At 32.8% G+C, this 12,290-nt stretch overlaps 1 protein-coding gene across 5 annotated transcripts in view; it reads left to right on the forward strand.

The window, feature by feature from the left end:
• The window catches only part of ERCC6L2 (ERCC excision repair 6 like 2), a 141,306-nt gene that overhangs the window by 46,109 nt on the left and 82,907 nt on the right, over positions 1-12,290 (forward strand). For all 5 annotated transcript variants that reach the window (XM_074330256.1, XM_074330259.1, XM_019711982.2 and 2 more), the window contains one exon: positions 3,510-3,629. In XM_074330256.1, coding sequence (XP_074186357.1) covers positions 3,510-3,629 — 120 coding nt within the window. The remainder of the gene's footprint in view (positions 1-3,509; positions 3,630-12,290) is intronic.

Raw genomic sequence — 12,290 nt, forward strand, 5'->3', positions numbered from 1 at the left:
GTTTTCAATCTTTGCCTTAATGTAAAAGATTTGCAGTGAACTGCAAACTGATGCAGAATATCTCTCCTGCTTTTCCAAGTCTTGTCAGGAACAGTAAGGTACAGTAAATTTGTTCTCTTTTTTCTTTATCAGTTTTTCCAGGGGTTTATTGCTTTTTAAATCTTTTCACAAAATGATCATTTGCCTTTGTTGATCCTTTTTATTGCATGTTTTCGTGTTTTGTTAATTTTTTTAAGTTTTCTGTTATTTTTATAAATGTTTGCAATAGGTTCTTAGTTATCTGGTTAGCAGCCTCTCTTCTTTCCTAATACATGCGTTTAAGTCCCTAAGACATAGCTTTAGGTATATTCCACATGTTTGATATGTAATTATTACTCATTATTATTCAATTTATTTTCTGATCTCCGTTGTGAGTTCTTATTTAAAGCATATTCCTTACTTTCCAAACATTTAGGGATTTTCTGCTTGTATTTTTGTTATTTCTAGTTTCTTACATTGTGATCAATAGAACAACATGTTGTATATGATTTCTGTCTATTGAAATTTGCTTTATGATCTGGCATGTCAACTTTCGTAAATATTTCATGTGATACTGGAATGCTCCAATGAATGTCAGAAGAAGGTTAGTCTATATTTTATAGACTACAGTAGACCCTTTGACTGCATCGATCATGAAAAGCTATGAGTTGCTCTGAAAGAAATGGTCATGCCTCAGCACTTGATTGTCCTGATGTATAACCCATATCGTGGACCGGAAGCCACTGTCAGGACAGACTATGGAGAGACAGAATGGTTTCCTGTAGGCAAAGTGTCAGACAAGAGTGCATTTTAACTCCCTATTTAGTCTGTACACAGAACATATACAAAAAGCTGGGCTAGATTCAGATGAAGGAGGTGAAAATCGATGGAAGAAATATCAATAACTTAAGCTATGCAGATAACACCATCTTACTGGCAGAAAGTAGCAATGATTTGAACTGACTTCTGATAGAAGTGAAAGGAGAAAGTGCCAAAGCAGGACTGCATTTAAACATCAAGAAGACAAAAATTATGAGAAGAAATACACAATAAAGACATTGACATTGTTAAAGAGTCTGCTTATCTTGGTTCAGTGATCAATTCAAATGCAGACTGCAGCCAAGGAATCCAAAGAAGGCCAACTTAGAAGGGCAGCAATGGAAGAATTAGGAAAGATCACCAAGAGCAAAGATGTGTCATTAGTGACTAAGGCTAAGATCATCTACACCCTTGTACTCTGTATGGATGTGAAAGTTGGAGAGTGAAGAAGGCTGATAGGAAAAACATTGGTTCATTTGAAATATGGTGTTGGAAGAGAGCTCTGTGGATACCCTGGATCACCAGAAAGATGAACAAATGGGGCCTAAAGCAAATTAAGCCTGAAACATTGCTGGAGGCAAAAATGACAAAACTGACAAAGTTGTCCTACTTCAGGCACATCCTGAAAAGGCAGGCTCCTTTGGAAAAGACGGTAATGCTGGGGAAAACAGGAGGCAGCAGGAAAAGAGGAAGACCAAATATGAGATGGATTGACTCCATAAAAGAATCTATAGGTGTGAGTCTACAGGAGCTGAGCAGGGCTGTTGACGACAGGATACTGCGGACGTCACTTGTTCGTGGAGTCACCAGGAGTCAGAGCTGACTCTACAGCACATAATACACAAATTTTAAATGAAACTGTTTATCAGCCATGTGCAGTGTTCTATCATATGTTCATTAGGTCAAGTTTGCTAATCATGTTATTTAAATAGTCTGTATCTTTACTGATTGTTTATTCTTAGTGAATTATTTCAAAATCTACCATTGTGCTTGTGGATTTGTTAACTTTTATTTCTTGCATTATTCTTCTAGTAATTCCCCACAGATTACAACAGATATGCTTGATTTGTCAAAAATCTAATGTTAATTAGTGCTTTTATTTCCTCCTGGACAGCATAAGGACCTCAGAATATCAACTACATGTGCCCTTTCTGACTCAAATTTATTGTTATATTTTAAAATTCTTCTGTTATTTGATCCCAACAAAATAATTTATTAATTAGCATTATTGTTTCATAATGTCAGTATACATTTATATTTTCTATATACTTATCATTTTTGTTGCTCTTAATTTTCCCCTGCATCACTGAGTGTCTATATATAAATGGGATCATTTTCCTTGTGCCTGAAAACATCTTTTAGTTATTATTTTTTAGTGTGCCTCTTTTGGGGATAAATTGGCTCAGTTTTCATTTGTCTGAAAATATCTTTATTCTTGAATGATATTTTCACTGATTATAGAACTAGATTGCCTTTATTTTCTTCAGCACTTTCAAAGTATCATTCTATTGTAGTGTCTTCCATGGTTTTGGCTGCAAAGTCAAAGTCGTTTGTCGAATTGTGGCTTTTTTATAGGTCATGTTTTATTTCCTCTGGATGCTTTTAAGATTTTTTTTTTTTAATGTCTCAAATTTTGCATAGTTTTTTTTTTTTATAAAGCACATACTTGTGTTTTTTAAAAATTTTTATTTTTTATTTTTTGGCTTGATGTTCTTAGTGGATCTGGAATACATGGCTTGATTTTTTTTGGTCAGTTTTTTAAAGTTTTCAACCTTTATCTCTTCAAATACTTCTACTGCACCATTCTTTTTCTGCTTTCACTTGGGATTCATATTATAGGTATCCATACCCATGCTAAAAATACTACTTTCCTATAGCTTTGCTAATTCTCTCATTTTCTGTTTAGGTTTTAATATTTATATAATTTATTTTTCTAAAGTAATGATCAATTCTTTCCCCCAATATGGATATCTCATACTTTACCCCTCGAATCTTTAAAACAACTCTGCCAGTATTATTTTACTACTGTCACATTTTAACATATTTTCACAGTTATTCAAAGAGGTTAAAACTAACTGGCCCAAGTTCACATAGGTGCCAAGTAACTAAGCCTGAAATTTGAACCCAAGTCCAACTGATTAACTTTTCTTTCTCTTCATTAATTGAGGTTGTCTTTCCTTTTTTTCTATGTCTGTTTATTTTTTTCACTTGATTTTTTTAATGGTGTGTATGTTGATGAATTATCTTGGTCTACATTAAAATAACATTATTCCACCTATATTTATTGTATAAATAAGTATACAAATTTATTAGCTAAATATTACTCCCTGATGGAGTTTATTTTTTGCAAGGAAAAAAAGAATGTGCACAGTTTATTCTAATAGAGAATATGAAGAGTTAGTTTCCATGGATTGAAACAAATAAGAAGATAATGTCCCATCTGATGAGATAAAGAAATAATTCATTGAGTAGGTAGAACTTAATCATGGAAGAAATGGCAAGGTGGGAAATTTCTTTCACTGTAATCAAGGTTAACATGTATATTATACATTTGTTTGTTAATACAAATAAAGAAAACCAATATTAGTGTTTGTGGTAGTCATGTAAGCAATAAAGTAATGTCCATCATGATATGTTATACACATTAATTGAAAAATATTTTTTTCCCCCAGGTTATTTCATTTTTGGCTGCAGTTTTGCATAAAAAGGGAACTCGTGAGGATATTGAAAATAACATGCCAGAGTTTTTATTAAGAAGTCTGAAAAAAGAACCCCCTTCTATGGCAAAAAAGGTAAGCTATCTTAAAGTATGCAACTCATGAAGCCGATATTGCAAGAATGTATAGAAAATTTTAAACATCACACATTATAGTATAAATTTAAAACATAAGACTTTAAAAATATTAAAATACTTGTTTTGTAGATCTAATTTTTGAAGGATTATGAGTTTCTTCCTCAAGTTAAATATGACTGACTCTCAGAATGGCAAAATACAATTTCAGCTTGAACTTGTTTTGGGGTTTCAATCTTTTGCTTCACTAGATTTATATGATTTACTTTGACTAATTTATTTAAGTATCCATGAATGTGTATGTAAAGGCAGTTGAAGTTCATTATATTTTTATTTATGTGAGAATGAAAAGGAGACAGTTGTAGATATTGGTAGCAGAGGCACATCATCAATAAAGTTGCTTAGTAGACTCCATCCCCAAAATACTAAACAAATTCTTCTTATACAAAGAATGTTGAGGTTGGAATCAGAAAGACTAATGTCTAGCTAGACTTGTTTCTGTTTCTGCCCATGTGACTGAGAATGCTATTCATGTCCATACGTCAGCTTTCTCCTTCGTAAATGTATGTTTATAAATATCTTATACCGGAATACCTTTTTATTTAAAAAATAGAAAATTTCTAACAAAATAATGAAATGCAAAAAAAGTGTTCTATACTTACGTGTCTGACTTTCATATTCCTCAGCATCTAGGAAACGATAGAAATACAGAAAGTGATTCTATGAAACCTTTATTATATTATGGTAATGAAAACTACTTTCCACAAATTTTAAAATAGTCTTATAGGTATGTAAGATTGCTGAGAAGTCAAGGTTTACTTTTGTGTTTCATTAGCAGCTGAAGTGAATATTTTTGAGAGTATTTATTGGTTTAAGGCATTATAATTATTACTTTAAATTCACTTTATTATTTGTAATAGCATAAATGGATCCTGAGTGTCAAATTCAATTTGATCCTAAAAAACACTATGATTCTTAATGTGTTCTAAGTCTTCAAGAGTTCAAATACTGTTTTTAGCCCTGGATTCAGTTGTTCTTTGCTTCTAAATGTCAGTGCAGAGATTACATGTGTTTTATATATCACTTGTGACAATTAGTAGAGAGAGGAGAGAGAAAATATAGGTAAAGTAATACTTTAAATATTTTAAAATATTTAAAACATTTTACAAAGAACAAAAATGGGAGAAGAGAGAAGTAAAGAAAATCATTTGATGGTGTGATGAAATATGCTAGTAGCAACCTTAATTGACACTAATGCCTGCCTCTCTCCTCCTTTTTTTCCTCCCTTCCTCCCTCCCTGTCTTCTTCCCTCCCTACCTCCCTACCTCCCTCCCTGCCTGTCTCCTTCCCTCCCTTTCTCCTTCCTGTCTCTCTCCACACAAGTAAATTTCTTGCTGTAATATGCATTGCTATTTTTCTACCTGCTTCAGTTAAATTCTTAATTCATTTACTGTATTTTTAATCTTTTATTGTATTCTAATTAATTCCATTAGGGCTATAAATGTTCCTTGGAGTACTTACTTTGGCTGAATTCCATAATTTTGGATATGTAGTCTTTTCATCATTCTTTTCTAAATTATCTCTGACTTCAGTTTTTGTTCTCTTTTACTCAAGTACTGTTTAAAAGGAAGTTTTAAATTTTCCAAGTGAATGGATATTATTGGGTGGGGAGTTCTGGGAGGGCTAACTTTGTTGTTGGTTCCTAGTTTTGTTACATCAAATAATATGGCCTTTGCTATTTAATGCGGCTTGTGAAGTGTATTGTTAAAATTCTTAATACTGGGTTTCTTTAAATTTTATTTTTTGGTCTATTTAAGCAGTTAAGTCCTGAGGGAGATATGTGTGTGTGTGTGTGTGTGTGTGTGTGTGTGTGTGTGTGTTAAAATTTTGGGCTATGTCTTTCAGCTTTTTCATTTCTTCTTGTGTTTGTACCAGTTTTTGCTTGTTTAACAACTTCAGTTAATTGTTTCATAAATTTTGTGTGCTTGTATATTGCCCTCATGCTGGATTCACATTTGTCTGAGTATAGAATTCTAAGTTCAAAATTTTCTTTTAAGGTTTAATAGGAGTGATTTTACTGTCTTCTGTCTCTCCATATTGCAGATGAGGCTCCAATGCTGAACTGGCCTTTTCCCTTGGAAAGGAAATTTTCTTTTTGTTTGAAAGTGTTGAGGACTTTTTCTTTATTCATGAAATTCAGAACTGTCATGCTGGTCGGCCTGCTCTGGTCCCGCTCCCCACATAAGAACGCAGGATATGGCTAGGCCAAAGAGGAACACCCACGGAGCCATAAATAGGGGAGTTATACCACTATATCCTCTCTGGCAGCTGGGCGAGATACACGCAGTAGTAGCCACACATTCGCAGTCCTCCATTCAGTTCTCTGCCTGCCAACCAACCAATCAACTCAGCCCCGCAGTTACATCAGTAGCCAGTTGGCTAACTGGTTACAGCTGATGGCCAACCAGTCACAGCTGATGGTCATTCACTACCTGAGCCAGCACCTCCCCACGTGAGGCCGAGAGCCTGGAAACCACTCTCTGGGACTCTGTCCCCACAAGAACTCCCCTCAGCCCCAACACTCACTGTAGAATTCTTCTAAAATAATTCTACTGCTTTAGAAAACTATACACAGTACTTTGTGTAGAGGGAACGGAGTACTGATGCTAGAATCAGCTTCTCTGAAGATAATTGTTCCTTCTTTAATTAATTACTCTGCCATTTCTTTTCATTGTTTTTTTCATTTCTTTTTCAAGGAGTTCATTGATAGTATATAGAAACACAACTAGTATTTTATATTGATTTTGTGTCTACCAACTCTACTGAATTTGTTTGTTCTTACACATTTTAATGGAGTCTTTAGGGTTTTCTATATATATTATGTCATCTACAAAAAGAGACAATTTTACTTATTCCTTTTCTTTCTTTTTTTTTTTAAGAGGGCACAGCTCACAGTGGCCCATGTGGGGCTCAAACCAGCAATCTTGGAGTTATTAGCACCACGCTCTAACCAACTGAGCTAACAGGCCACCCTCTACTTATTCCTTTTCAATTTGGATGCCTTTGTTTCTTTTTCTTACCTAATTGTTCTGGATAAGATATCCAATGCTATGTTGAGTGAAAGTGGTGAAAGTGGGCATCTTTATCTTGTCCCTGCTCCTACAAGAAAAATTTTCAGCTTTTCACCATTAGGTATAATGTTAGCTGTGGCTTTGTCATATGTGGCCTTTTTTATGTTGAGGTACTTTTCTTCTAATCCCTATTTGTTGAGAGTATTTTTTGTTTTTTTGTTTTTTATCATTAAACGACTTTGAATTTTGTCAAATGCTTTTTTTGCATCATATGCTTTTTTTTTTTGCATCTATTGAGATGGTCATATAATTTTAATCCTTCATTTTGGTAATATGATGCATCACATTTATTGTTTTGCATGTTAAACTATCCTTGCATCTCAAAAATAAATTCCATTTGATCGTGGTGTATGATCCTTTTAATGTACTGTTGAATTCCATTTGTGAATATTTTGTTGAGCAATTTTGTATCTATGTTCATCAGGGATACTGGCCTGTACATTTCTTTTCTTGCAATGTCCTTGTCTGGTTTTAGTATCAGGGTAATGCTGGCCTCATAAAATTAGTTTGGAAGTCTTCCTCCTCTTATTTTTTAGAAGAGTTTGAGAAGGATTGGTATTACTTCTTTAGATGTTAGATAGAATTCACCATTGAAGTCATCTGGTCCTAGATTTTTCTTTGTTGGGAGATTTTCTGGTTCCTGATTCAATCTCTTTACTAGTAGTCGGCCTGTTCAGATTTTCTATTTCTTCATGATTCAGTCTTGGTAGGTTGCACATTTCTAGGTATTTATTCATTTCTTCTAGTTTATCTAATTTGTTGGCATATAATTGTTCATAGTAGTTTCTTAATGATTCTTTGTATTTCTGTGTTGTCAGTCATAATGATTTTTCTTTCATTTCTAGTTTTATTTAGTTCAGTCTTCTTTCTTTTTTCTTAGTCTAGCTAAAGGTTTGTCAATTTTGTTTATCTTTTCAAAAAAGCAGCTCTTAGTTTCATTAATCTTTTCTATTGTCTTTCTACCCTCTGTTTCATTTATATCCCACTCTGACTTTTGTTATTTCCTTCTTTCTACTAACTTTGGGTTTAATTTGTCCTTCTTTTTCTAGTTTCTTGAGTTGAAAAGTTAGGTTGTTTTATTGAGATGTTTCTTTTAATGTGAGCCCTTATCTCTAAACTTTCCTGTTAGAACTGCTTTTGCTGCACCCTGTAAGTTTTGATGTGTTGTTTCCGTTTTCGTTTATCTCAAGATATTATTTTATTTCTCTTTGACCCACTTTTTGTGGGTCAAAGCAAATTGTTTAATCTCCACATATTTTTTAATTTTTCAGTTTTTCTCTTGTAATTGATTTCTAGTTTTATACCATTGTCATCAGAAAAGATGTTTGATATGATTTCAATCTTCTTAAATCTATCAAGACTTGTTTGTGGCCTAATATATTATCTGTCCTGGTGAATATTCCTTGTACACTTGAGAAGAATATGTATTCTGCTGCTAAGAAATGGATTGTACTATATATATGTCTGTCAGTTCTATATGTTCTAATGTGTAGTATAAGTCCAATGTTTTCTTACTGATTTTCTGTCTGGATGATCTTCTATTGTTGAAAGTGGAGTATTGAAGTCCCCTACTATTATTATAGTGCTGTCATTTTCTCTCTTCAAGTGTATTATTATTATTTGCTTTGTATAGGTAGGTGTTCTGATGTTGAGTACATAAATACTTAAAATTGTTATATCCTCGATGATATAATTATCTAATGAGCCTCTTTGTCTCTTGTTACAGTGTTTGGTTTAAAGTATTTGGTAAAGTCTATTTTTTCTGATGTAAATATAGGTAACCCTGCTTTCTTTTGATTTCCATTTACATAGAATACCTTTTTCCATCCCTTCACTTTCATTCTATATCTTGAAAGCTGAAGTAAGTCTCAGGTAGGCAGCATATAATTGGGTCTTCTGTGTGGTGGGTTTTTTTTCTGTTTGTTTTTGTTTATTTTTAATCTATTTAGCCACTCTATGTCTTTTGATTAGAGAATTTAGTCCGTTTACATTTAAAGTGCCATTCCTTTTTATGATCCAGTCCTTTCAACTGCCTCAGCTCTTTTGAGGTTTTTTGTTTGTTTGTTTGTTATTGTTGTTTTTATCATTTTTAAGTTCCCTCGAGGAAAACTTACTTTTTTTTTTAAGTATTCCCTCACACAGGTATACAATAGATTCCTCAGTTCTTCAAGTATGTCAGTTCTCATGTGCCGTCACACTGTTTTGACCTGCTTGTAGCACCGTTCCAGGCATTTTACTACTACGGTATTATTGGTTTATTTTTATTTTTGTTATTATTGTTTCATTGGCATCAATAAATAAAAAAACAGCTAATCATTTCAACTGTTCCATAAAGAAAGTTTTTAATGAGATTATAAGTGACATCCTACAGTACGCCCCAGAAGTAAATTAAAACAAAAATTATAATTTTGTGTGGTGAAATTCTTAAAAGAAAAATTTATATTGATCCATTTAAAACTTTGTGCATTTTTCAAAGACAGTCTATGAAGTAGCTAGAGAAGAAATAAATTCCTTTATGTTAATTTGCTAGTGCCATAATTGCACTGGAATCCTATAAAATGAATGTTGGAACTCCTTGAAAATATCCTTTTAATGAATTGAATTTATAAATTAAGGAGTGGTAGGTTTGAGGTATGTGTTTGAGGTATGATATGATACATCTCATATATATTTTAAAACTTTTCAATAAATCATCTAAGAATGAGTGAAATAGATGTTTTGCACCAATAATAAATTCCTAAAGGAAAAGACACAAACTATGCATTTCCAGTGTTAATTCTTGGAATGATTCTTTAGATTTAGGCTAAGATTGGAATTCAGTCTTTATGAAAATGAATCATAGTAAATTCATTTTAAAATATTACTATCTAAATTTTATTTTCTAACTGGTTGTGCTTTTGTGTATATTAAAGCCACATATATTTTATAAATCCCACTTTTTAAATTCTTTTACTGTTTATAATAGTTGATTTACTGTTCATTTAGTTGATTTACTGATCTTTTCTGCAGATAATTGTAATTTTACTTGTTACCATTCCCATATCTTATTAACTTCTCTTGCTTAATTGTAAGATTTGATATTTATTGATTTGCTATCCATAAGTGATATTGACCTGTAATTTTCTGTTAGGATAGAATGTCAAGTTTTGGTAATATTATTATGCTGTTTTCTAAAAAAGATTGGGATTCTAGATTTGGATGACTAGAGTGGATTCTAAACTAAAATTCCCATATATAAAATAGCCACAGCATATCAAAGGAAAAGTTAGCAACTATGCACAATAGGGTATAAATTAGATTGGGCATTTTTGAAAGAATTAAGATTGTGGAGGTTGTTGCAAGGAATATTCTTTAGAACTTTGTTGTTCAGTTATACATTTGCTATACAGTTGTGCCTTGTTGTGCATGGGCGATTGGTTCCAGAACCCCTTGTGGGTACCAAAATTCACAGATGCTCCAAGCCTTTATATAAAATGGTGTAGAATAGTGCATGTAGTCAACCCTGCATATTCCCAACTGTATATCAAAATACTGTTTTTTTTAATCCACAATCGGTTGAATCCACAGATCTGAAACCCAGGGATACAGAGGGCTAACTGTATATGCATATGTATTGGAAAAAATCTGCGTAGATGTGGACCCATGCAGTTCAAACCTGGTATTCAAGGGTTAACGATATAGCAAACATTCTAATTTTATGGTGTGTAATTTCTCTCTGTGAAGGTACATTTTATTTTTCACTTTGATTTCTCACTTCCTCCTATATGAAATCTTTGTTTCAACTCTGTTGGTCTGTCATTGTCCTCTGAATATACAGTGCTATTCCTACCTTGGCATTGGCATGCATGGTTTCATTTATTATTTTATCAATTGAACACCTTTGTTTTCTAAGCACCATACAAAGTACTGGAGTTACAGTGGTAAATAAAGTTCCATGTCTCAAGATCATGGGCTTTCTGACTTAAGGTGTTAACATGATGTTGTATCGTGGTGGTTAAGAGTTTTGGAATTAGATGGATATGGGCTCAAATACTTACTTTGCCTCTTAATAGCAGTATGACCTTGCATATGTTATTTAACATCTCTACACCTTAGTTTTTTATCTCTAAAAAGTAAATACTAAATATTTCTACTTTATAACATTGCAATGTAAAGTTTCTATATTAATGTGAGTGAACTTCTTTGCATTGTCGTTGGCTCACAGTAAATGCTCAATAATGGTTATGCTAGTTGCTAATACTATAACTACCTTCGACTACAAAACTCATCACACGTGAAACATCTTTAGGTGTCTTGTCACAGTCCATACCACATCATTTTTTTAAAGCCATAGTGCATGAAGAATCAAACTTTAAAAGCATGTGCTTCAATAATTGATTTGTTGAAAGATAAAAATAATTCAGCATTCTTTAATTGCACTATTAAGCATGGCCTCTTAATTTTAATAATATTTAAGTGAGCAGTTTTTAATTTTATTTGTATTGTATTTCAGACTTAGTTTTTAAAATTGTTCTTTAGGTTCAAAATAAAAAATGGAATTTCTTTGTGTGACTTAGCAGTTGGACACTGCTTTTCTCATTTTATCATTTGGCTTCCTTTGCTTAAGAAGGCTTATTAAATGAAATATTATTTACAGCATGGTAGTAAATACTTTAAGTTCTTACATACTTTCTCTGGACTTTGCAAATAGCATAACTCAGTTCTCTGACCTCTTTTAGTATTAAAATGAGTTACTGAACTATTTGATTTACCTTTCACAATTTTGAAGACCAATAACGACTGTAAGACATGTATTAACTTTTAAACCTGTTCTGGACTCTAAGGGCTGTTTCTAGAAATCTTTAGATTCATGCACCTTTGATGAATGACCCACTCAAGTGGAAGACTGCTCAAAGTGCTCAGATGGACTTTGGACCCAACATTTTCATCTTGTAATATACAAAAAGTGGGGGGAAGACACTATAATTGGACTTAGTCTTAGAGCCTTAGTTTTATATTTGAAGGTAAAAGAAAAATGGAAATCATAGGATAAACTCTGAGCCAAAAGGCAAAGGTATTTTAGGTGAATCAAATATGACGAGAAAGTACTTATAGTATAAGCTTGATGGTGGGGTGGGAAAACGGAACGCCCACATTCAGTAGGTTAATCTGTCTTTTTCTTCTTTCTCTGCAAACAGTCACAGATTTGACACTTATAACTGACAAATGGACTCACTGAAATATATCATAGAAGAGAGGGAAGGATTTAGAGTAGTATCGTATTATTTTTTTGTTGCTAAACTGTAATTTTTTAATATAGTTAATTGGTTCATCTTTATCAAGTAGGACAAGTATAAAACTTTAGAAAAGAAACTTAACTTCATGCGTATAATCCTACTAAATACAATAGCTTAGGAGTAGTGGAACAGTGATAAATAAAAACATTAAAATATTAAAATGGTTGATAACAGCAGGACTTAGGGGTGGTACAGGAAAGGTCAGTGGAACTTAGAAACATTCATATGAAGACTAAACAGAGATTTGTTGGTAAG

The sequence above is a fragment of the Rhinolophus sinicus genome, linkage group LG04 (assembly GCF_036562045.2).
Source record: "Rhinolophus sinicus isolate RSC01 linkage group LG04, ASM3656204v1, whole genome shotgun sequence".
Lineage (NCBI taxonomy): Eukaryota > Metazoa > Chordata > Mammalia > Chiroptera > Rhinolophidae > Rhinolophus > Rhinolophus sinicus.